Raw genomic sequence first — 26641 nt, forward strand, 5'->3', positions numbered from 1 at the left:
TTATTTAACCCCCTAATAAACACATAAAACATAATTACAATAAATATACATGTACAACAAACTATCAAACCCCCCACTCTCCTATCCTATTACTTGGTCCCTCTTGGAATGTTTGCTGGTATGCGTACGCCTGGGGGACTCTTCTGGCTGAACACCCTGGCGCAAACACAGGACAGGTAAGTGTTTATGCAAACAACTTAAACAGTGTTCACTAAACTTAAGTACCAGCACACACTTCACACCACAATATTATAGCACATAGATGTTACTACTCAAAAACAGAACTTAATTTCAACCATTGTTCGTCAACTGTTAACAAACATATGCACAACAGTATTGTCAGAGTCTAATCTAACTCCATTCTCTTTCAGGCAGGGCTGAGTACCTACCACAGCACCTACCAGAAGACAATAATCAATCATGGTTTAAAATATTCAATAAATATTCAATGAATCTACTACTATTTTCAGCTGCTCCCATTAGGGGTCGCCACAGCGGATCATCCGTTTCTATTTCTTCCTATCCTCTGCGTCTTCCTCTGTCACACCAGCCACCTGCATGTCCTCCCTCACCACATCCATAAACCTTCTCTTTTCCTCTTCCCTGGCAGCTCCATATTCAGCATCCTTCTCCCAATATACCCAGCATCTCTCCGCCACACATGTCCAAATGCTCTATATCAATCTTGCTTCTCTTGCATTGTCTCCAAACCCTCCAACCTGAGCTGTCCCTCTAATATACTCATTCCTAATCCTGTCCTTCTTCATCACTCCCAATGAAAATCTTAGCATCTTCAACTCTGCCACCTCCACCTCCAACTCCTGTCTTTTTGTCAGCACCACTGTCTCCAAACCATATAACATAGCTGGTCTCACAACCATCTTGTAAACCTTCCCTTTAACTCTTGCTGGTACCCTTCTGTCGCAAATCACTCCTGACACTCTTCTCCACTAGGGCTGCACAATATATCGAAACTCTACCTTCATCGCGATATCAACATGCGCGAGATACGTATCGCAAAGGACTGCTTTAACTGCGATAAATGGTTTATGCACGTGCCATGACTTCACACTGCATACTACTAGGGTTTTGTGTTGACTTTGGTACCCCCTTCTGGAAAAAAGGGCGGTAGTGTCACTTGGCCGTTTTCGCCTCGGTAACAACAAAATAGAATGTAAAAAATAAAATTCTAACATTAGTTACTCACTCTGCAAAACTGGTAAGACATCCGTTTTAAATGGAGACTGTTAGGTAATCATTTATAGTATAAACTCCTAGTAGCTGCTATATCTAAATAGGCCTAGATGTTCTGTTAAAGTGATGAAGAAACCATATTGCCATGCAACCAAGTTGGTGCTATTTGTTCATTGTCAATATAGCGGCTGTAGCCTGGGGCATTTTTTTTTCTTCTTCAATAAAACCATGTTGCTGGAATGGAAATAATGCATTTCTTTTTTTTTATTCAGTGTGCATAGGCTGTTCATTGTCTGGGGTCTATGTTAGCAGCAAACTTAAAGCAGCAAGACATTAAAACTGTATTACTTCAATATTTATGTACCGCGAATCATATCATCATTGCAACATTCAACAGCGTTATCGCATATCACGTTTTCCTAATATCGTGCAGCCCTATTCTCCACCCACTCCACCCTGCCTGCACTCTCTTATTCACCTCTCTTCTGAACTCCCAATTACTTTGGACAGTTGACCCCAAGTATTTAAACTCATACGCCTTCGTCACCACTACTCCTTGCATCCTCACCATTCTACTGTCCTCCCTCTCATTCACGTATATGTATTCCGTCTTGCTCCTACTGACTTTCATTAGTCTTCTCTCCAGTGCATACCTCCACCTCTCCAGGCTCTCTTCAACTGCACCCTACTCTCACTCCAAATCACAATGTCATCCGCAAATATCATTCAACAAGTAGAGTCATTAAGTATTTTATACAAAATGTGCAATTAATACAAAAACCCAGCTGTGCAATATTTACAAGGCCAAAGCCACCAGTCACTAGAAACAAAGTGCCCTTTGTTATAAGAGCATCTGCTATATTTCTATACCACATTTATACCACACACATACATGTCAATGTACAGTATGTCCACAGCGAGGAAAAAGAGAAGTGTTCAGAGAGCAATAATCTGCAAGGAAATTAAATGGGACAAACAAGGGAGGGGATGGCCAGAATCTCAAATCTAAATAACTGCATTGCATTATGAGTCAAGTTTACTGCCTTAATAATAATACCAGCAATAATAGTAATAATAATGGGCCATCCATCCATTATCCAAACCACTTATCCTGCTCTCAGTGTCGATGCTGGAGCCTATCCCAGCAGTCATTGGGCGGCAGGCGCGGAGACACCCTGGACAGGCCGCCAGGCCATCACAGGGTCAACACACACACACACACACACACACACACACACACACACACACACACACACACACACACACACACACACACACACACACACACACACACAGGGACAATTTAGTACGACTGATTCACCTGACCTACATGTCTTTGGACTGTGGGAGGAAACCGGAGCACCCGGAGGAAACCTACACAGACATGCGGAGAACATGAAAACTCCACACAGAGAACGACCCTGGACAACCCCCAAGGTTGGACTACCCCGGGGCTCGAACCCAGGACCTTCTTGCTGTGAGGCGACCGTGCTAACCACTGCGCCATCCTGCCGCCGTAATAATAATGGGCAGGACAAAATTGCTTTTGTAAATTTAGTTGGGCCAAGACAAGAAAGAAGAGTTTTTTTTTAATGTGTCACAGACAGAATGGGAGTAATCTTGCGACCTTGTCCTGGATATTTGAACATTTCAAAAAGTCCCATATATCAACAGTGCGGCAAACATTTTCAGTGCATTAGAAAGACAAGAATAGAATGGATGATGTTATCTATTGCCAGTGTTCGGTATATTACGTACTAAATAGAAGCTATATGAACGTTACTTGCATACTGAGCGGCAACCCAAGATCCTATCACAAGTGACCCTTCTCGAGACGCCTTTGAGTTGAGACGTTTTGTGATGTCAGGTGTGAACAGCAATCAGTCTCACCTAGATCTAGACACAATATGGATATATTGGATACAAAACACCAGGTCTGAACAGGCCCTTGACAGCTCTTACGCTATTTTCAAGTGACACTGTAAAGGATTCACTTTTCTGTACAACTGTTGAGCAAATGCCACTGAGCAGGATTAAAGAACCAAATAAAACATTTTTTGCTGATACACATCTACGAATTCTCCAAGAGTATGTTCTAAATTTACTACCTGAAAAGCATGCACTACCTATGTACTGCTCTTGGGTCAGCACAAAAACTAATGAGTCTACTGGTCTTTATCTATGTCTGTTAGATCAGGAGTAGATGAAGATAGAATAAGATTATCAGCATTTTACAGTCTGCAGACATACAGCAGCAATGTACCAGTTAGAATGGCTAACATAGCAGGCCAATAGAAAATGTAAAAGAGATTTCAAGATTTAGTCCCAAAAATGTGGTGTTGACTGAATGACCGCTAAATGACTGCTGCCACACACTCAATCTGTGAGTGTGAGTGTATGGTGTATGTGTCTGTGTGTCTGTGTCCTGGTACCTTGGCATTGCGGCTGAAGTGGCGGGTGGCGAGGGGGTAGGCAGAGGTGAGGGAGGAGGCAGAGGGTATGGAGGGAAGGGGGCTATCAGAGCCCCCCCCTCCTCCACCTCCTCCACACCCTCCTCCTCCACTGCTTTTCTCCCCTCCTCCCTCACTCTCACTGGTCCTACTGCCCCCCAAGACCCTGCGCCGCAGGGAAGGAGAGCTGCCAGGGGTGCTGCGTGGAGAATTACTGGCCGTACTGAAGACAGACAGGAGAAGAGGAGAGAAGAGGTTAGAAGAATAGACACCATTTCATTTCTGAGGTTTCCTCTTTACCCCCTTAAAACCCCTGGCCTTTGCAGAGAGGCTGCATGTTACAGATTTTATATTCAAGCCATGCAAGGTAACAACTTAGACTCCCTTTGACAGGCAAGAACAAGGTCAAAGGCTCAACTGAGCTTGTTTCAGCTCGCGCAGCAATCTATGGAGATAAAGTTAGGCTATTTACAGCCATTCACTGAGGGGCCATAAGCCGGTCTCAATAAAGAACTGTGGAGCACACAGGAGTGAGTGACGACAGCACCAGCAGTGTACGCTGAAACATAACCGTAAGGCTGAGGAGATATTGCGATGAGATAATTCAGAGGATTTCTTCTAAAGCATCTCAGTGAAGGTTGCGGGGCAAAAAGCTGAAGACATTAAAGTGAAACTTGTGTTCACTCAGGTTTTTCTATTGAGCTTTAAGCCTTCATGTGTAGCGACAGACAAAGTTATACTGTTATCCACACCCTGAAGAAAGCAAGAAAGACATGAATGCTTGTGTAACACTGGTGGAATTAAAAAAAAAAGCCCAAAAAAACCAAAACAACAACTTGGCCATGCTTGGGCGGGGGGGGGGGGGGGGTGATGAGAAAAATAACTGAATCCTGTTAAAATCAACATGTTTCATCCGTGAATGGGCTTTACTGCAGCCAAAATACGTGCGTCTCATGTTACGGTCATAGGCCCAAGACAATGACGATATTTATGCCACAACACAGTCGCCATGGTTACACTTTCCTTCCTGTGAAAGTAAAGCACAAAGCATTTTCAGTCTTTAAGTCAACTTACAAATCTTTTAAACAGAGAAAACACACACACTGACTTCATTCTCAAGTCAGCTCAGAATATCATAAATCACATGACACTGTCCAGGAGCGCTCCAAAAATACTAAGACTAAGTAGGGACTGAGACGGCCTTAGCTTATGATATTGTCCAAACTGATGATACGCTGATGACACGGCTAGAGCAGGTCATTTACTCCTTCTGTATGAGTAAGTAGGTGTTTGATAATTTCCTAAAATAATCCAAGACAATAAATCTGAAACTAACTGTATCACTGTAGCTCCCTCCTTGTGGTTCAGATGAATGCACACATACATTGACCCAAGACTATCCATTTTAGCCCCACTTTTAAGATACATACTAATTTTCCTCGGGACATCTTCTTGCCTTCACTCTATTAACATGTCATCTTTTGGTATTGCCTGCCCTTCCTCCTCTCGCATTTCCCCTTCCAATCCAACTGGAGTGTCAGTGCTGCCAGGGTAGCCTACAGCTCCTACCCTGCAGAACATTCTGCCGTTGTCCTGGCGACCGGAGGTAAGGGGCTGGAGTATCAGCAATAAAAACCAGCATCTCTATGGTAACGCCACTGACTGTTGGAGCAACCCGCTCAGCTCCAAGATGGACATTGAAAAAGAGTGGCTAAACTGTATGCAGCATGCTCTGATACCGCTGCCAGAGTTGTGGTTGAGGAGTGCATCTTTGATATTGTATCATTTACACAATTGGTACACCACTGGTTCTCAGGGACCACCAGTACTGCAGGTTTTCTATTGTGCCAGGTTGTTAATACATTTACCTGTTGAGACAGTTATTCCAGCTTATTCAAATCAGGGAGGGTTTTTTTTTATATGTATATTTTTTTGGCATTTTCCACCTTTATTTGATAGTGATAGTAGAGAGAGACAGGAAAGGCAGGGGAGAGAGAGGGGATGACATGCAGAAAAGAGCCCGGGCCGGATCCAAACCCAGGCCACTGCGGTAAGGACTCAGCCTTATGCGTTACATGCTCTACCAGGTGAGCTACCAGGTGAGCCACCAGGGCACCCCTCAGGGAGGTTTTTTACCTGGAACAACTGGTGAACGTAATGAAGTACCTGCCAGAATAGAAAACCAGCAGGACTGGTGGGAACTGAGGTTCTAACTGAGAACCACTGGTCTATTACAGCTTTACTATTTTAAGAGCTATAGTAAGTGGTATAATGCCCTCTCAAACAAGGGCACTGGAGACTTAATGTGCTTGGTCTGAGTGCATTCTAGATGAGCAAGACCAGGACCGTCGCCTAATCGAGCACGTGCTCGTAAGAATCTGTCAGTGTTTACAGACCAACACTAAGGCCTTGTTCAGACTGCAGGCAAATCAGATTTGTTTCTCAAATCAGATCTTTAAGACAGACTGTCCGCACTGTTATTTGCAAGGGATCAAATCAGATTTGTGTGTCTAAACATCACCAATCTAGCTGCATGGGTTGCTGTGGTAATGACGTAGGTGTGAGTAACTACATTCGCTGGTGACGCGGTTCACCAACGTGGAAGCACGAGAAACGGAAATCCATCATCTCACCTTCCAAACAATCACACAGTCAAGTCATGGTGCAAAACTCCTCCGTCGCACCAGACAAACTCAGTGACGGAGGAGGCTGGTATACATTGCGATGTTCTGTGCTGCAGTCGTGGCGGGCACTTTGGACTTGTCATTGTGTGTCACATTGCAAGTGACGCAAAAGACAGTTTGAAATCCGATTTGGGTGGCCAGAGCATCCGGACTGAGACACATCTGTAGAAATCAAACCACCAATCAAACCGGAATTTCAAACCACCTACAAATGTGCTTTAGAGCCGATTTGCAAAATTTGCATTTCATTTGTTTTTGTTTTTTGCTGTCCAGACTTTCTAAACTCAATCTGGATGCAATCTGGATATGCCAAAAAGTGGATTTGGGCTGGCACTCTGAACAAAGCTGAAGGCTACATTCAGACTGCAGGCAAAAGTGGCCAAAATCTGATTTTTTTTTTTTGGCCTACATGTTACAGAAGTCTATGGCTGCACAATACTGGAAAAACTCACGTTTTTCCCCCTCTGTGATATGTATTGTGATATGAAAAAATACATGAATTTTCACCAGATGACTTGAATAGCTCCATTTGTTAAGAATTCATCATTTTAGAATGACGGATGATTTTGTGGGGGAGTTGTTGAGAAACTGAAAAAAGAACAGTGCCTTTTTTCGCCAATTTGTACGGGAGAAGATGGAGCCAGACAGGCGACGGCCGAGAACAGTGACGCGCAGATCGGCTATGACGTCATCCGAATCCGCATATACGCATTATCCATGCGCCGCCCACCCGAACGAATTGTTTTCTCCGATTTAAAGACCCGCAGCCGATCACTCATTACCATCATTTCTCAGTAGGGTACATGAAGCATGACGATACGGTAAAATATTAAACCATGTTTAAGGGACCAGTTTTGTGGCCATCATATACATATATCATATACATCCAGCACTTTGCAGCTGTTGCATATGAAATACCCAGCACTTAACTGGTCCCACACGGAAATGTTCGGCCCTTCCTTTTTCTTTGTTTTTAATGCTCCTTTTTTCATTTTGTCTCAGTTCTTTTCTTTTTCTTTTTTTTGCCTCCACTGTTGCTTAAGGCAAATGGACGCCACAATTGGCGCAATGGGAGTCTAGTCTGCTCATTTTTGCCTGACGAAAAATTAAGCTTAAAATATGTTCACATTTTAGAGACTGTAATTTTCTTCATTAATTATGTATTATTTCACCCACCCACAACCCATCCGCTTTTATGACTCGGCTCGCCTGACCCGCGATCCACTAGCTGAGAAGCAGACGAGCATGTCGATGGGTCCGAGAACTGAATCGGGAGGAAATTATTGTCGCGAATTCGGGCGGGGGGGGGGGCAGCCCGGCCGGACCGTCACAGCCGGGGCGCGAACTCAGATATCCCGCACCGCGGGCGACAACGTCGACCAGTCGACTAAAGGGTCCGCTTATTCGTGTACGTTACGTTATGTTATATCAGACAGACGTCTCTTGTAGATTAGTCATAGAACATGAGAACGGTGCGAGTTGTTCATTTGTATCAAGCAGCAACAAATTGCAGCATGAGGTGTCTTGAGTTCATTTGCATTACGCGGAGCGTCCTGCGACGTGACTACTGCGTATGCGCACATCACGATGACGATACTGGAACAATACATCATGCAGCCCTACAGAGAGCAGATCTTTTTCTAAGCAGTGTGAACACACAAATCTGGCCCAAATCTGATCTTTTCCAATCAGATTCGGGCCATGTGGTCCTAAATCCAATACAGGTCTGGTTTTTTTGTTGCAACGCGACCTGTTTGAACAGTCATATCGGAATTCATGCGACTTTCGCAGCACTCTAGATCAACATCCATCACAATCACGCGCTGGCAGGAATACGTGATTACAAAAATGGAAGACAGCTGCGACGGAGGTAGTCAATGGCGGGACAGCGAGGTGTTAGACGTCCGAAGTATTTGGGGTGACACTTCCGTACAAGCAAAACTTGAGGGGTCGTACTGCAACCGGTCTGTGTTTGAAAGCATATCGAAACAAATGGCTGAACGGGACACAGAAGACCGCGGCTGCAGCGCCAGAGAAAAGTTAAGGGCCTTAAAAGCCAAGTAAAAAGAAGCCAAAGACTCAAACCAATGAAGCGGTCATAGTCGGGTCGCCTGCCCGTTTCACAGTGAGTTGGACCGTGTTTTGGGTGAGAAGCCCCGCTGTCAGACGTTACGGCTCTTTCATGGCATTGGCGATGCAGGCGAAGAGGAGCCGTACAACGGCCTGCTGCATGTGACGTCTTGGTAATCATTATTTTTGACCATGCGGGCCAGTTCAGGACCGTGACCAGTTCACACTGGAAGTCTGATATGGGCCACATTTAAAACATAATGTGAACAGCCAAACAAAAAAAAATCGGATCTGAGCAATAAATCCAAATTGAGCGCCAAGGCTTAAAGTCTGAACATAGCCCAAATCCTCCAGCAACCGCAATGGAGAGGCTGAGGCAAGATTACCATAACCTTTCATGCACTTTTGTTTACCTGATACAGCCTTGCCCCCCCCGCCCCCATTCACCCCGTCGTCCCCAACAGATGGTACTAACTCGGTACACGATCGGTAAACGTCACGGGGGATGTCCCGGGTGAACTCATTGAGGAAAACACAAGGAACGAACAAGTCGACACTGTGAACCATGGACAGCATAATGCGGCGAGAAAATAAATATGTAACGGCATATCACTGCTAAAACCTGTAAGCGTAAATGAGATCCACGTGCACGGATGTAGAGGAACCCGCGCGGAACTCAAACAGCCACGCATGCATGTTTTTTTTGGGGGGGGGGGTCCTCGCTTTTCTCCCCAATTGCATTTGGCCAATTACATCCCGGTCGCTGCTCCACCCCCTCTGCCGAGCCGGGGAGGGCTGCAGACTACCACATGCTTCCTCTGACAGTACATGGGAGTCGCCAGCCACTTCTTTTCACCTGACAGTGAGGAGTATCGCCTGAGGGACGTAGCGCTCGGGAGGATCACACTATTCCCCGCAGTTCCCCCTCCCCCCGAACAGGCTCCCCGACCGACCCACCCACCAGAGGAGGCACTAGTGCAGCGACCAGGACACATACCCACATCCGGCTTCCCACCCGCAGACAGGGCCAATTGTGACTGTAGGGACACCCAACCAAGCTGGAGGTAACACGGGGATTCGAACCAGTGATCCCAGTGTTGGTAGGCAAAGTAATAGACCACTACGCTACCCAGACGCTTCGCATATTTATTTTGCGAGCGCTTTCACAGCACTCGCGCACAGAATATCTCTGCCCACGTGAGCAATATTGTAGTGTGCAAGGAGAAAACAATGTTTTAAGCGCGTGCAGAACCCAAAGGAGCACGTGACTGTTATCCCCGCGCGCACAACTACTATCATTGCTCTTGCTCGCAGAACTCACCTGCTCACTCGCAGGTGTTTTTCCTTTTGGGCAGAAAGTGAGTGGACCCAGTCACCACTTTATCCCTAAATGTAATTGGTTACAGTCCTCATGTCTTATGATTGCCCATTGTCTTTGTATTGGCTACAGGATCTAAGTTTAAAAAAAAACAATTATCAGTGTTTTATCAAATTAATATCAACGATGGAAGAAACAAAAGACAGAACTCAAATACATTCAAGTGCATTGCTCTGTGTAAGATGTTTCATATATTCAGGTCAATCTCATTTAAATAGACACAAATCACAACAGAAGTTATTTCAGGGCACTTTTTATACAGACCTGGTCTATGTGGTTTGTCCAAGTGGTGTTGCCGTACCCAGCTGTCCAAACTGGCGGACCCACTCGCGCATGCGCAACTCATATCGTGTAGTGAAAGGGCACGGTGTTTCTTCATCCTTTCTTGTTTACTTGCACCTATACACAGACACCGGCCAATCATAAGACGAGGACTGTAACCAGTTATATTTAGGGATACAATGGCGACTGGGTCCGCCCACTTAAGGCCTTTACACACCAGGGGCCGGTTTTTTATTTTCGTGCAATTCGCACGTCAATAAATTTTTTCGAACTGTTGTTTTTGTCATGAGTGCTTTCACACAGAAAGGGAATATTACGCAGCAAAAAAAGCAACACAGATTTTTTATTTGGAACAAGGTCGATTTTTCTGAATACACTGCGAATAAAGGCATCAACCAATCATGTTGTACGGAATGGACATCACGTCACAAGTCCTGATGACAATGGCAGACCTGTTGATCACCCTGTATGACAAGTGACACAAAAATTATAAATACAATGAACTCAAGGACAATGTGTGGAGGAGCATCGCCGAACAACTAGACTATCAGGATAGTGATTAGCTTTTGTAGTTTACTTTTGGATGTAGGTAGCAAGGCAACGGTGTCAGCAGGTTTGGCAGTTGTCCAGGGTGTCTCCCCTGCCTGCCGCCCAGTGACTGCTGGGATAGGCTCCAGCATCCCGTGACCCTGATCAGGATAAGCGGCTTGGATAATTAATGGACGGTTAGATGATATTTGCTTTTTATATATCCGTTTTTGTTTTTGCTCTTACTTGTTTGATCTTACTGTTGTTTTGCCTTGTCTGGTTTTATATATTTTCTGTGAAGCACTTTATGGCATTGTTTTAGAAAAGTGCAATATTATTGTTATTATTAACTCTGTGTAGCTTTTTACCAGGGCACTGCATACGGAATGTCCAAAGTAACACAAGACCCTGGAGCAACTGTTGCCAGTATGAATAGTTTTGGTGCCAAGTATTCGCAGGCGAGTGTTTCGCATTTCAGTGTTTCCGTGTGGTTTATTCGTCGTGTCCCCGGTGTGTAAAGGCCTTTGCAGCAGAAGAAGAAAACCCACTCGCGAGCGAACCGGTGAAAGTCATGATAGCGGCTGTGCGCCCGGGGATACCAGTCACGTGCTCCCTCGCATTCTGAGCGCGCTCAACGCATGGTTTTCTCCGAGCGGGCTACTGCTCGCGCGGCCGGAGAGGCACTGCGCGCGAGCGCTGTGAAAGCGCTGGCAAACATAATAAGGGTGCGTGGCTGTCTTGAGTTGCGCGCGCGGCTCCTCTACATCCGCGCAAGTGGATCTCAGTTGCGCTCGTGGATGTTGGCAGCGATATGCTGTCATCGAACCAACGCATTTTAACTAACAAAGCGCACAGTTGGGTGCCCACCCGTACGGACACGCAATTGTCAGTTGAGACCGAATGGAATAATAACATCACGCCTTCCGACAGGCACCGCGCAACCACGCAAATTCCCCGTTTGCCTCCAGATGCTCATTGGGTCCTAAACAAATAAGCCGGCGCTCTGTGTGATACAGATTGGTCCCCTGCAGGCGAACATATCATGCACGTCCCACCCATATTGCCAGGGGGACGTGCAGACGGCGACCTTTTTGGCCATGCAAAATGCGCCCATAAATTGGGCTTCACACAGTAAACAAAAGAAGAACAGCGGATGGTGGTGAATATCGCCCCATCGGTAACTCTGCGATCACAACCAATTATAACACTTACTCGAACATGTCATGAGGCGGTTTCGATTCAGCAGATATCCAGACACGTTGTTCCCTACTGTATCAATATGGCACCGGCGCTGCGTGCGGCGAGCAGAACAAACAGACGCCACGGACTAATCCTTCCTTCTGACTCGCTTTGCATTGGGGTTGCCGGATAGCGTCGCGGACGTCATTTCGAAACCGATTTTTTTCTTCCCCTTCATAGGTCGTTCACTTCTGCGGCGAGGTACCGGACCTGCCGCTCACATTCCGTCTCTATACGCCCGGTACAGGGGCTGACGCTGCTGCGCCTATCAGTAATCCCCATTGAGCCGAAACCGAGCGGAGCAGCGAAGAGACGAGGAGGAGGAAGGAGGGAGGGAGGGAGGGAGGGAGGGAGGGAGGGAGGGAGGGAGGGAGGTGACTCTATAGAAGTGAGGGGCCAGGCTCTACTTAGTTGAACTGGGGGACACCGATGTGATAAGGCAAGGAATAAGATAAACCAAGGCAAGCTACAACGCAGTGTTTGAAACCTTTATCATCCGGTTTCACATAGTTTAAACAGGCGATACTGACGCAAGGAAATTAAGTGGGTAAATTAAAATGTGCAGACAGTCATATAGTCGATTAAATACAATGTTAATATGAGGACCCTGGTTAAATCCATATGGTGTCATGTACGAATGAAAAAACATGTAAGGCCATGGCTTTGTAGCACTGCAATTACAGCAGTACAGAGACCATGGCTGCCTGTAGTGAATCCACCTGGCTGTGGCCCAAACCCACCCAATCCCTTAACCCTCAATCTCTGACCATCCCTCTGGATTACAGACCACATCATAATCCACACAGACCTTGGCTAGGGCCCACATCTCCTGCATTCTGCCTCTCCCTCTCTGTAATCTCCTTTTCGGAGGGTCACCAATGGCCTGTGGTAATCTCCGAGTTCATGGGCCAAGTGGGCATGGTAAAGAGGGCAAGAAAGTGTGAACACAGACTAAAAATGACAACCAAAACAACATGAAGGCTGCAAGCATCTGGAATGAGGTGAGAACATACTTCCTTGCCACCCTCTTTCCACTGAAAAAACAGTTTTGAGCGGAAGTCCACTACAGCAGGTCAATGCCTTTGGGGTAATTACTACGAGAGCGGTGTTTTAGGCATACGCTCAGCATGTTTTCAGCATCTGCAATGCAAAGTCTCTGGGGTGACGATTTTCTGCTACGAGTAACTCCATACAAATCCATGATGCAAACGGAAAATAGCTGCCAAGAAACAATGGCGCTGGAATGGAGACAATTGATTGGCACATTTTGAGCATGGCAGCAGATCATAAATTATCAATTTAGGCATCCAAGCTAAATAACAGAGGAATGTGAGCAACTGGGGGTTTAGCTGATCCAAGAAAGGGGTCACGGTGCTGTACTGACATTGAGTAGGAGCCAGGGCATGAGTGGTCACGATTATCATCAAGCATTATCAGCCAATCCCTCTCGCCTAAGGTTCAAAAAGTCAGCGTGCTGTTAAGTTTTACTGTTAGTCAAATAAGCTTGAACATGCAAAGAATTTGACTTGTTGGAATGCTCTTTTTTTTTTTTTAAACTAAAGGCATGACAAAATTCTGAAGAAGTTTGCTAAAAATATCTAAAATATTGAAAAACAGGGTATCTAAGAATCTTTTCATATAGGAATACCTAGAGGACAAAGTAGTAAAGGGATTAGGAAATAAGTATCTTTTTACGAAGCATTCACCGATAAGAGATAATATATATATCTATCCATTTTCCAAACCACTTATCCTGCTCTCAGGGTCGCGGGGATGCTGGAGCCTATCCCAGCAGTCACTGGGGGAAGGCGGGGAGACACCCTGGACAGGCCGCCACACTATCGCACAGGGCCGACATAAAACACACACACACCCACACACATTAATACCTAGGGTATTAATGTGTTGGTACGGCCGATTCACCTGACCTACATGTCTTTGGACTGTGGGAGGAAACCGGATATATATATATATATATATATATATATATATATATTGTCCTTAGGTGTGTGTGTTGGCCCTGTGATGGCCTGGCGGCCTGTCCAGGCTGTGTACCCCCACCTGCTGCCCAATGACTGCTGGGATAGGCTCCAGCATCCCCACGACCCTGAAAGCAGGATAAGCGGTTTGGATAATGGATGGATGGATGAAACAGCCTTAGAAGATTGTATAAAATGTGGTTTTAAATACTGCATGCATATACAGTTTATAAATATAGTTTTGGTTAAACAGCGATATACTTCCAATACAGCCTGTCGTTACTTCATAAAGGAGAAGAAGTGGCAGTGTCAATGGCATGATACTGCTAGTGGTAGCATTTGGAATTTAATGTATATGTGCTGTTCCAGAATATCTGTGTAGCAGTTCAACTGTTATAGGGGCTATCACTGACGCGTTTACCTGGTGGTTTTTGATGGTCTGGCATCGCTTCCAGGAAGGAATAAAAATTAAACTATGTGGTGGTCAGCGTAAGAGGAGCTAGCCATCATCTAAAACCGTCTCTTGGAACTGTAGTCATAATGGGCTCACGGTGGACATCTTTTAACTGATGGTCGCATGTCGAGCAGCAGCATCGGGAAGCCAGCTGCTTTACTTTCCATCTGTATGCTGACTCACCATCATCTTGTAGCTCCTTGTCGTGTTATCAAAACAAATTTGTTCAGTTCAGCTCAGTCACTTTATTGTCCCATATGGAAAACTTGACTTGCTGCCAGGGGCACAAGATAAAGCAACACAAGTAAAAGCCAATTAATACATCCTGCATCATATGCTACATATCGTAGTGGAACTCAACATGTGATGCTTGTTCACATAAAACTAAGCAAGGCGAAGTCTCTGTAGAGGGAACTCCCTTTGCAGTGGTACTGCATGAAAACCACCTGCTCTGTGTGGTGCCAAAGTAACCGTGAGACCTAATTATCTCAGAAAACATCAAGTTTCGAATGCCAATAAACAGGATGCTATGAGCTTCAATTGACATCAGCAGCTCCCACAGCTTCAGCATAAAGGTGAAAGGACCAAGCACGGTAGTTAGCATACTAGTCACCCAGCAGCTGACCTGCTGTAGAGGCAGTTGGAACTGATACACTCGATGCTGCAGATAGTAAAGGTTTGCAGTATCAACCCGGTACATCTGTCCTGATCAAGCCTCAACAAAAAACAATGCACAAGTATGCAGACATACTCTAGGAAAGTGCCTAACAACATATTCCTCGAGTCAGCATCATGCTGACTGACCCTGGAGTTGGTGTCACATCTTTCATTGCTGAATTGCAGCCACCCACACATCGCACTGTCGGGATGACCACTGCTGTGTTTACTGGGCAAATAAATTGTTCAGCATTTCTCAACTGAGAAAACAGATGATTGTAGAATAATGAACTTTGGCCAGAGTCTTATAGTGCTGTCACAGTCATCAAACTCTCAATTGCCCCTCACGGGCAATTTCCATCACGATGTAGATGGTTATCATCTGTATGTATAATACAAAAGCGGATCCATTTAGATTCCTTAGAAGCATACAGTTAGCCAGTTTCTGCCCCAGCAGTATTTCTCTCTAATAGTAGGCCAGCAGCAAGGCATATGACAGTGTATTAAATTCCAACATGACTTTTGTTTCATGTTGATAAAACAGCTTAGTATGCTTTTCTTCTACACACCTACCCACTCTGAAAATTCACCTTAGAAATAGAACAAAATTAAATCATGTTGTCACATCACAGGACCCGTCCTCTCCATTAAATCTATCTAAGGGGCAGTTAAAAGATTTAACATGAAAATAGAAAACAATAAACAGGGGACGGACTTGAATTTTAAGATCTTGTGATCTAACACCAGGTAACATTAGTCTTTTTAGTTTCATTTTAAATACCAGTTCTGGTTTATTCGTCCTGTATTTTGAGTTATTTCTTTTTGATGAGCATGACCCAAACATTCAGCACAACCTAAATACAGGTAGTCCCCAGGTTACAAACGCCCGACTTACCAGTGCCCGTACTTACGAACCACCTCCGTAAAGCCTGTTATTTTAAAAGAAATCCAGTTACACACAATGGTTCGTACTAACGAATGGACAGACTACTTTGTGCGACGCTCAAAACACTGCGTGTTTCAGGTGGTCCGTCGGAGAGAGAACAACGCCATGCCGTCGTCGCCATTTTAAGTCAGATCACGTATACGCTGTTGTGTGCGTTGTGTTTTCACTTAAATTTTTCATGTGTTTACCCTCGTAATGATGGCTTCAACGTGTAAATCTGATGCGAGTGATGGGGATGCGTCAGAGAAAAGGAAAACGATCACGACTGAAACGAAAGTGGAAATAATGAGGCATCCAGAGAGGTGAAACACTCTTATCATTTTTTTTTTTTTTTTACTTACCTGGTGAGGCTGGAGCCCCGAGCGGGCTCTCGTTTCTGGCGTCAAACGCCGGTCACAACCCGCTCCGGGGGCAGTGGCAGGTGGGGAATTTGAAATGTAAGAAATGTTTCCTTAATGTTTTTTTTATACATATACACACATTCTCTCTCTCCATTATAAATACCGTACTGTATGTAGTTACATTTATTATTATTACTGCATTATTACATTTATGATGTTTTAGGTAAATATATATATATATTATATGATAAAATATCGATACACTCAAGTATCGCGATATTATCTTTTGTGATACTGAATCGATTCTCAAAACCACTATATCGATTTTTAATTGTTTACATGTAAAGGTTCGTGACAAACATGTTGTGTTGTGTGTAAGCCCACGACCGCTAGATGGCAGTGTTGTAATCGATCTTCAGCCATTTGACTCGTCCACTGAATCGTAACCCCTGTATCATGATATGTATCGTATCGCCAGATTCTCGACAATACACAGCCCTATAAGACAAAACAGTTGACTAATTGACGCTAGATGTGAACTGTACATAACTGTTCCGACTTGCATACAAATTCAACTTACGAACAGAATCAAAACGGAACTCTTTGGCAATCCGGGGACTTCCTGTCCTCTCAGACAAACACATTGCTGACGGACAGCCCACTGCTAAAAGGGGACCTCACAGCAGAATCAGCTACTGGCTGCAGCACACAGGGGCCATAATGCACTACTGTTTATAAGGGTGGATGGGTGATAAGAACATAATAACCATATTATAATGTTGCGACATTTCCTAATTCACTAGTGTCGTCATCATAACATCCGGTTCTTTTCACATGGGCTGTTTTTTTTCTTTTTTAATAGGTCTTTGCTAGAAATATGAGCAAGGTTAATTAGGTGTGTTAAAATTTTTATATGTTCAGAGGCTGAGACAAAAAATCTTTAAATTCTCAATGCGTTAACATGGGCACTGCCACTAGAGATTACAAAAAAACAAGATTGCTGGAATACCTCCTGTTGCACTGGTCTAAGTCAGTTTTAGTTAGGAGTTTCATCTCAACCTATTCTAGATAAATAAGCTTGTATCTTTTTGTATAACACATCTTCAATTGTCGCATCACCCACAGCCCGGTCAGCTCTGTCTTTATAGAGGTGGCATGCTAAACAAATCTCACTCCCCTTCTGGTAGAAATGTGATGTTTCCAAATGTGAGAACAGGGGAAATTAATCAATAAAAACAGGAAGAAAAAAAATCGGATGTTTTCAACAACTAGACTACCACAAATAATTACACTGGATAAAAGTATTAATCATGGATGGGCCATTGGAAATATACGGGTGAGTTTTGTGAAAGTAATAAATGCAAATACAAATGTAAATGGCTCTAGAGGAAACTATGAAACACAGTTTTGCATTCAATGTAAGCTATACTATAATATACTGTGGTATCCACAATCTACCTATGCAAGCAAATCATTACAAAATTTTAACCATTATTGGATCACCACTCCTGGACAACTGATCTATATTGAGGTTAGTAGTATTTCAATTAGATATATTGTGGAACATGAAATCTCATATGTGGAGTGACTCAATAATAAATTGGCCCAATTTCTTTAAAAGCCCAAGTTCTCATTATCGCCTCTCAAACCATGAAAAATATCCTGCTTCACGGTTTAAAAGTAAAGTGTCGAACTAACATCATACGAGGGGCAGCGAAATCCTAACCAAGGTCAAGACAACCAAAACAATATAACTGGGTCAATAAACCGGTGGTTAAATGAAGAGGACAAGGCCACAGCTGTTCATGTGGAGCAAGGAGTGAACCACCCTCTACTTGCCCTCTTAGCCCTTTGATGGGTCCATAACACACATTGCAGCACCACCAGGGCCATCCTCTTATTGGACCGGTATGACATAATCAGACAGAGAACCCACTCCCATTGGCCAAAAGTGATGTCATGCTCCACAGGCAGGATGAGTGGTGCATAAACCCCGCCTCTAGCTCACTGTGACTGGCCCAGCGCCGTTTGTCTCCATGCTGTATCAGCACTGTGTTTATTCGATAACTGATGTTTACATTTTATTGTCCTGCTGATAGAAATGTGCTATTTAGTATAACAATTTTTTCTTTTAATTTTTATTAAATATTCCTTTGTAGTTAAGTAGTTAGCATGTTGACATGTAAACAACAACATGAAACATGCTTACGCTGATATTATATTATCTGAACATCAGCCAGTATGTCGTCTGATGTCACACTTTGGCACAAATCAACTAGGGTTAATCAGGATTTCAACAGCATAATCTGTCCTCTATGGTGTTAGCCATTAGCTAATTAACTCCACCATGCTCCAAAATAGCCGGCCTAGAGAGGCATTTAAACAAAAATTGAACAAGTATAAATACATTTCTGCCAAACGTTGCTTTTTCCACCCACACTCACATAATGACGGGCCATTTAATTCATTCTCTCTCAAAAATCTAATCTGTTCTCAGGAGGTATGCAAATTAGCTGAGGTTTTGTAGAGTCATAAACCAGCATACTGCCTAAGAGAGTAGAAAATGTGCCACTGATGTTGTGAACACCCTGTTCTGAGACACTCAGCCCTCAGAAGTGCTGTGGCTGTAAGATAAGGTGGCACATCCCTGACGGGAGGACCTTCAACAGCAACAGCATGACTGAGTCTGAGGTGCTTGATGACAAGTAAAACTATTGTTAATCTAGCCCTCAATTTTTCTACTCACAGTGCCATGGTGTTGGGATGAAATGTGGTTGGCTATATTCCTATATTAATATGTTACTAAGGGCCAACATCAGAGCACTAACCTGCAAGCATCCCAGTCAGAGTCTCTGCTGAGCAGGCTCCTGAGGGACCAGCGGGATCGCCGGACAGGAGACGAGCTACGTGACCAGGATCGAGATGGAGGCAGGAGGAGGTCTTGGGAGGGGCTTTCCTGAACAGGCTCTTCTCCCTCCGTATGAATGGCCAGGGAGGGGGAAGGCAAGGGGCTCTTCTGTCGAGCGGTCTTTTTCACTCCAGCCTCCTCCACTACAATCTGTGGCATTTCTTCCCATTGGCATTTAGGAGAGCTGCCTCGCTCTTCTTCACTCTTCTTTTTGGCTCGGCTCCTGCTGCGGTGGGGTCGATGGTGGCGGTGGGACCGGGTGGGTCTGGGGCTAGGGGAGCAGGACCAGGACTCAGTGTCTGAGGACGGTGGTAGGATAGTCAACGTTGGGATGGGAATAGGCTGAGCCAGGGTGCTACCCTCCGGACCCGCTGACGAGGACATGCTCATCATGGCAGTAAACTCACCTAGTCTAATTTTCTTTCTGAAGTGGTTTAAGAGCCTTGACGAAGGCTTGTTGCATCTCTAGAGGTGAAGCTAACCATGAATAAGCTGAAGCGTTACAGTGCAAGTTACTCTGAGGACATGTATAGGAAAATACAATGCCTCTTCTGTCTTTTAGAAAATGAGATGAAGCCTTTTTTATCTTATAAACAACCTGTAACAAAGACAAATCTTTCTTTTGTTTCCATAAATTCAAACTGCTTAAGGTCAATTCTCCAGAGCAGTATGATGGGTGAACAGAACAATACACAACAACATTGTCGACTTTCTTCCAATGTCAATGATGAGGCATGGTGGGATATGGGAAGCTGGAAGGTGCCCCGCACTGAATTTGAAAAGCACGCCTTCTCAAATCATCTTCTTGAGGCAATCCTTTTCAGTTGTCTAGTATGGAGGGGCCTGGGCCGGCTAAGACCAGTTGCCCTGTCATCCGGCTTAAGTGGCAAGTTTTTGTGCCTCACCTCTTCCTCTTCTGCACCTCCGCTGCAGTCTTATGGCTCTTCCTTGTCCTTAGTATGCTTCCCGTCCCTCCTCCCCTTAGCAGACTTCACAAGGCTTGCATTTGTATAATCAGTCTCATCTTTGCAAGAGTTGAACTCTCACAGAAACATCTATGGTTGGTGGTAGCTGGCTGGGGGATGAATAGAAGAGAGACTTTGCATTCAAAGGGCTGGCCTACCTTCAACTTACATTTCCTTAAATGGCATTGAAAAAAAAATTGTATATTACACCAATCTAAATTAATGAATGACTGTGAGGCAAAGGCTAGGCTATTTCTGTTGCTTCATTGATACTTCTTTCCAACCAGTTCTGGGAACATGAGGTATCATATGACCTATGGTTTGTTGTGAAACATTGTTCCCATTAAGGGGCAAATCAATAGGGCTATGTCTACGATAGGGTAGTTTATGTGCCAAGATTTATAATGTCTGATTTTACTGTTATATTTCATTTTTATTTTAGCTAGAGTGCATTCAACATTTACTCCCTTCAATTATTAACACAGAAACACTGCAAACCCATAACCAGAACATTATAATGGACTGAGACCACTTACTGCAAGTTTGTCAAAACATGGTAACAAATGCTCAGATGAACATCGAGCCCAGTTGTTACGGAAAAACTCTTAAATGTCACGCCCCAGCACCAAATCCAGACAAAGAATCAGGAAGCAGGTGCACTAAAAGCAATTATTTACAACCAAATCCAAAACCTGCCCAACCGTCAACCTCTCATTAAAAGGATAAATGCTCTCATCTCACAACTGTCAACAGAGGTAATAGACAACAACAGGGGCACTTGCCTTGGAAATCATAGTCCACACCTCAAACAACCGTCTATTTACTACGGGAGGACACAAACATAGACATCGACACAGGAAAACTTCCATTATAAACGAGCCTTCAGACGTGATGTATGAGTGTTGTGCCACTCTATTGTTTATCTTCAAAGTGGGCACTTCTAAGGCAAAGGCCGAAGCAAGCCTGACAGTATTTGCTGTGATCTGTTTGAACAAGAACAATCTTGGCATAGTCTTGTTTGCCTTGAGTAATCCATCATAATCTCTGTCCAACCCTCTCGCTCGGCCTGGTGCAGGCCGTCAGGCGCAGGACAGACACAGTCCACGCCAGAATACAAATTGAACCCAGCATTAAGCACAAAACTTCAGATACAAAAGCAATTCGGAGACCCAAATCACAGTTAAAAAGTGGTAGCTTTTTTTTTTGAGGTTTAGACCAAGTTTCCTTGAATTAAGCTGCCTCGAAGCTCACTTGGTTTTATTTAGACTCCTGTTAAAAATAACTTCCATTTACTTTACATCACTAATGTCAACGTGTCTTTGTCATGTGTAGAGTGTGACGTGTGGTTCACTGTGTTATGTCTCTTAGTTCATGTGCTACTGTAATACAGATCAATGTCTGACTTGATTGATTGATTACTAGTTTATGTGTGTCTATTTGTGTTACTGTGATACTTGCTCCAACATTGAAAATCAATTTCCTTTCTGAGGACAATAACTACAAACGTATCTATCCATGCAGACCAACTGTCTCCGTGCAGATCTGATTGGACGGTTCTTACCGAGTCTCACTGTGTGCAGCAAAAGCTAAAAGAAGAAAATGGTCACTGACACCTGATGTGACTTTCCGGAGCGTTGTGAAACCCCGACAGGCCCAAGCTGAGCTGTATTGTCAAGAGATGGGCCAGCCAAAATCTGACTGCCCGTAAAATGAGAGTTAGTCGCACTTTTAACGCCTACCTCCCATTAGACGAATTCCCTCCGTTTCTGTTATCTTGTTCGGCCTCGAAAACGAGCCGGGCCACGGTGCGGGGCGTGATGTTGAAATCCACTTTTTCACAGGAACACATCAACATCATCAGAAAGACACCTACCGGCTCACGGCTAACCGTTAGCCCTGCCCGGCTAACGCTAACGGAGTCAGCCCAGATACCCCCCGACTTCTGAGTCTCAAAAACAGGCCACCGTTTCCAGCAGAGGGAGAACCCAGTCTTCCATCGCTTGGTTTAAAAGCATCCTTTTATAAAACTTGGTCACCCAACTAAACGTCTGGTTAAGACTCTTTGCAGCGTTGCCACTTCACGCTAGCTGGCCACATTTAAAGTCACACGCAGACAAACTTTTGTTCCCAAGTAAAGCGGAACGAGTCGGGCCGGCACATCCAGCGTGGCGAGGGGTGCGGGAAGGAAACGTCAACAGCCGAAGACTCGCTTTAAGCGCCTCGTCCCCGCACACTTCAAACTCCTCTCACGCTTTTCTACCGCGCAACGCGCGGTGTTTTCACGACGGTGACTTTAAATCGTCCTGACAACAGATACATATATACATTTACACAAAGAAAAATACCCCCCCCCACGACTCCCTATATGGTACACCCCGAGAAAGTAACTGTTCAGACGGCGAGGGTCTCTGGGCGTCCATCCGACATCAGTACGTTTTCCAAACAAAGCCTTCGTACATCTAATCCAGCCTGAATCGTCTATAAAACACGTATTAATGTAACGTGTACGCGCTGATTCTATGGTTATAATCGGTCCATATGAAGACTGAACACGGCTGAAGCGTTTAATAACACATTTGGTGCCGGAAATCCATTCACTAGGTTCTTATGGAAATGTAATAACAGTCTAAGCACACGTGGCTTTTTGCAGAGATTAAAAAGTGCAAACGACACTGCGCTAACTGTTCAAACACCAGACGAGCTGGTCCGGCTAAACCCGCATCGTTCCGTGGCTTTGGTTCTGAGTTAATGTGAAGGGATTTGGTTCCAGACAAATCAATTCATTTGTCCGGTTAACTTGCGCTTATGGCGACCTCTTGTGTCCGAGAAGGTTGCATGCGTTACTTTTGTAACTTGTTTTAGTCTTTGCCTCACAGGATAGCTAGCACGACTGGGGTTCAAACATTCCCTAAACATGGAATTACTTAACACTGTGAGCATATATGCTACAGTAAATGTCATGTCTTAGTTCTCCATGAGAGCAACACACCCAGTCAAATTCCTGGTATGCCATTTTCTGGTCCTGACTGATTCTAAGGCACACATGGCATATAATTAAATGAGCTGTATGTCTCACCTTTTGCCTCACAAGGCAGCATTGCTTCAAATGGCCATACTGTGTTATCTCTGTCTGTCTCTGTCTCTGTCTCTGTCTGCGCTGGGAGACCTGAGATATGATCTGCTCTTCTCCAAGCACAGCACCGAGGACAAGTCACCTTGCCTGAGGAATGAAACCAACAGAGGAAATTCTGACAAGAGCCTTTTATCCATAGCAGTGCATGGAAAGAGACATAATTTAAGCCTATGGGAGTGCATGGATTTAACATGGACTTGTAGATTGGATTGACAGTTGAAATGCATCAGCTTTCAAATCAGCTGGTATTGTAGATCTACTTAACAGACAGTTGTACTGTACTTTCAACTTCATTTTGGTACGGATGCTTGCAGCCCACACAAGTACACTGTTTCAGCCTTGTTTATAAATAATTAGGTAATCACATTAGTCTTATAAGTATTTTTTCCTAAAGATATTATTTGCTCAAGTTGGACAAGACACCGACTTATCCATCCTCATACTTAAGACAACAAACAACCAGTAATTTATTCTTGATGACAACTATATATTAAAAGTGAAATGATTGCTCAGTTGGTAAATAAAGTCACTTTGATCATTTAAACAACTCTGACTTTCAGCAGAAAATTATTTGGCAACAAAATATATAATGTATATGCTGAAACATAGTATATTCACCTTTCACTCTCCAGTCAGCATCGAAATTGGGTCTACGGTCTCTTCTGTGTCCTTTTAACAGACAATTGGGCATCACAGTGACTTGGACTGTGATTCGCAATGACTTGGCATTTTCAAATTCTCCATAGGCACAAGGTTATGTTTCTTATTCAAAATCCTCTGACTTCATCTTGCAGTAAACGTTTGGCCAGCTCCACTCCGGTGAAGGATGCACTGTGTTATACAGTTCCAGGGCAGACCAGTCCATCTGAGCTGGGGTTGTGTTGCCGAGTGCTTTCCGCCGCTGGAACAGAGACTGGAAACTCGATCTGGGCTAAAAATAAAAATCACCAGCATAAAGAGGAAGGAGGTGTGTCACTCACTGTGTGTATGTGTGTTTATGCATGTGCATATGGTGACAAAGCTCACACACACACACACACACACACACACACACACACACACACACACACACGTACAGCGTTTATCCTATGTCAACATTTCCTTGAGGTTTGGCTTTCCCTCGATGTGCTGCCAACCCAAGGTCTCTCTTCCTCTCTCTCTCTCTCTCTCTCTCTCTCTCTCTCTCTCTCTCTCTCTCTCTCTCTCTCTCTCTCTCGCTCTCTCTCTCTCTCTCTCTCTCTCTCTCTCTCTCTCTCTCTCTCTCTCTCTCTCCCCCCTTTGTCACCGCTGCACTCTCCCAGTCACATGTGTGTGTAGCTGTCAAAGTGAGCAGCCATTGCATTGTTGGTTTGTGATTATCATTCATGTGCATCAACAAGGTCAGAAGTGACACAGACTCCAAGGAGAGCCGAGCGCTTGCCCGCGTCACGCCAACCGACAACACCGTCGACCCTCAGCACAGCCAAATAACACACATGCTGTACCATTTCTGGCAGAGACATGGGCCACATCAATTCAAAACTTTATTGCAGACTCAGGGTCCATAACGAATAAAGACAAGGTGGGGAAAAAAAACCAAGAGAAGAAAGACTAAAGCCATAAAAGATAAGAACCACGGGTAAAAGATAAACCCTAGACAATACATAAACACAATAAAATAACATACAAGGAACAAATCAGTGTCTTATGAGAAGGCAGCTGTACCAGTGGTCCCACAGCCGGGATTGGTAGCATGTGGCACTGAATCTTTCTATTAGTTAAACCCGTGATGATTCAGTCATTGAGCCGGCAAATAAATGCATACATGAGATTTCTTAGAAGAGCTTGAAAGGTACTGACTCCTGCAGCCACAAACATCTCACTTGCACTACACCATCCAGGTCTTGTTAGCAGTATTCTCATAGCATCATTATAAGCCGCTCGAAGCCTCTGTAAGCTTGCTTTTTTGTAGTCTGACCACAGGTGTGCAGTATTATATCCTACCCATGTCCTGTTTAAATCTGGTTATTTAAGCATATTCACGGCATCTCCGTCACGAATCGCAGTGTAGCATCTTCAAGCGTGAAGTGATACATTCAGCCCGGGTTGCTCTCGCACACGGCCTCCAAAAATCTACCAAGTAAACCCCTCATGTTATTCATCACATCCACAGACGGACTGTAGTCACCCCACGTGTGTCTTCTTGTCACCGTAGCCGGTGCAGAAGAAAAGGCCTTCAGTTAGCCTCGACCAGTGTTGTGTCAGCCTCGACCCGAACGGCCTTGTTTGACTGAGTGATAGTTGGCACTGACTTACTTTTAAAGCCAAGACCAGAGGTAGAAGGTCTGTTAAAACACACTGTGTGACCAGTTCTACTTAAACTAACTGAACCAGCGGAATGGTAACGTGTGAGTGAAAAGTCAAGCATGAAAATTCCCCTTGTGACAAAACACAACATTCATATTTCCACAGCTAACATTCCCAGAAAAGACACATCGACGGTTTCATCTGATGTGCTCCTATTGCTCCTTTGAGGCCGATTCAGTCGAAAAAACATGTTCCAACAAACTACAGTCTCGAAAGCCCACAGCTTCAACAAGTGAACCATCAACCTGAAGCCAGAAGCTGCTAATAAGGGGCCAACAAAATTCACAAACCATATTGGATTCCAAACTGAACAAGAAATAAACATTGTGTATGCAGGAGAACACCATGTGATCAACTGAATGCAATTTTGGGGGCGCACTTGCGTTGATGTCAGCCAGGTCGTGGAGGACGTTGACCTGGATAAAGGTCGCATCAGAGTCTACACTGCGAGATAGATGCACACGATAAGCAAATAAACACACATCAGCATTTGCATTTCTTTTGCCGCGTTTCTCTGTGACTCGTAAAAACAGAGCTTTTTCAAAGGCCGGTTAAACAGATGTTCATTCAAAGTAAGCCATTACTAGGTATAAAGCATGCGCTGTAACAGGCTTTGTAGGTCATTTGCTATTGAAACACACCACGGCTGACATAAAGTAGGTAACAGACAGCCTGACGTTCAAGGTCTGGGAGTTTTCTCACTGCGCCTGCAACAATTACTTTTAAATATATAGCTAAATGGAGGCTTAAGTCAAATGTGACTATTTCGAGCAATGCTAATCAGACTGAAAGCTATTTTAAAAGCTCTACTTTGAGTCCTGCTCCACATAACCAGCTCTGTAGTCAAACAGGGAAACTGGTTCGGAAGTAACTGTTCAAGAATTTTCAACAAACTATACTGATCTATATTAGGTACTTCTAATATCTACTACTACTACTACTACTACTACTACTACTTTCGGCTTCCAATATTTAAAGCCCTGAAAACAGTGAAACAAATCAGCAGCAGAACTTTGGTTTGGAGTCCATGTTCATTATGATGCGGTGGAATGGAATAGTGAACAGGCAGACCAACCTTAATCCAAAA

At 44.3% G+C, this 26641-nt stretch overlaps 1 protein-coding gene across 1 annotated transcript in view; it reads right to left on the reverse strand.

The window, feature by feature from the left end:
• gramd1a (GRAM domain containing 1A) overlaps positions 1–22094 on the reverse strand; it is a 58065-nt gene extending 35971 nt beyond the window's left edge. The window contains exons 1-2 of the mRNA XM_056285661.1: positions 21815–22094; positions 3627–3867 (exon numbers count right to left, since the gene is read on the reverse strand). Of these exons, the coding sequence (XP_056141636.1) occupies positions 3627–3867; positions 21815–21933 (360 nt within the window). The 5' untranslated portion in view covers positions 21934–22094. The remainder of the gene's footprint in view (positions 1–3626; positions 3868–21814) is intronic.
• Positions 22095–26641: the final 4547 nt, after the last annotated feature.

The sequence above is a fragment of the Lampris incognitus genome, chromosome 9, assembly GCF_029633865.1.
Source record: "Lampris incognitus isolate fLamInc1 chromosome 9, fLamInc1.hap2, whole genome shotgun sequence".
Taxonomy (NCBI): Eukaryota; Metazoa; Chordata; class Actinopteri; order Lampriformes; family Lampridae; genus Lampris; species Lampris incognitus.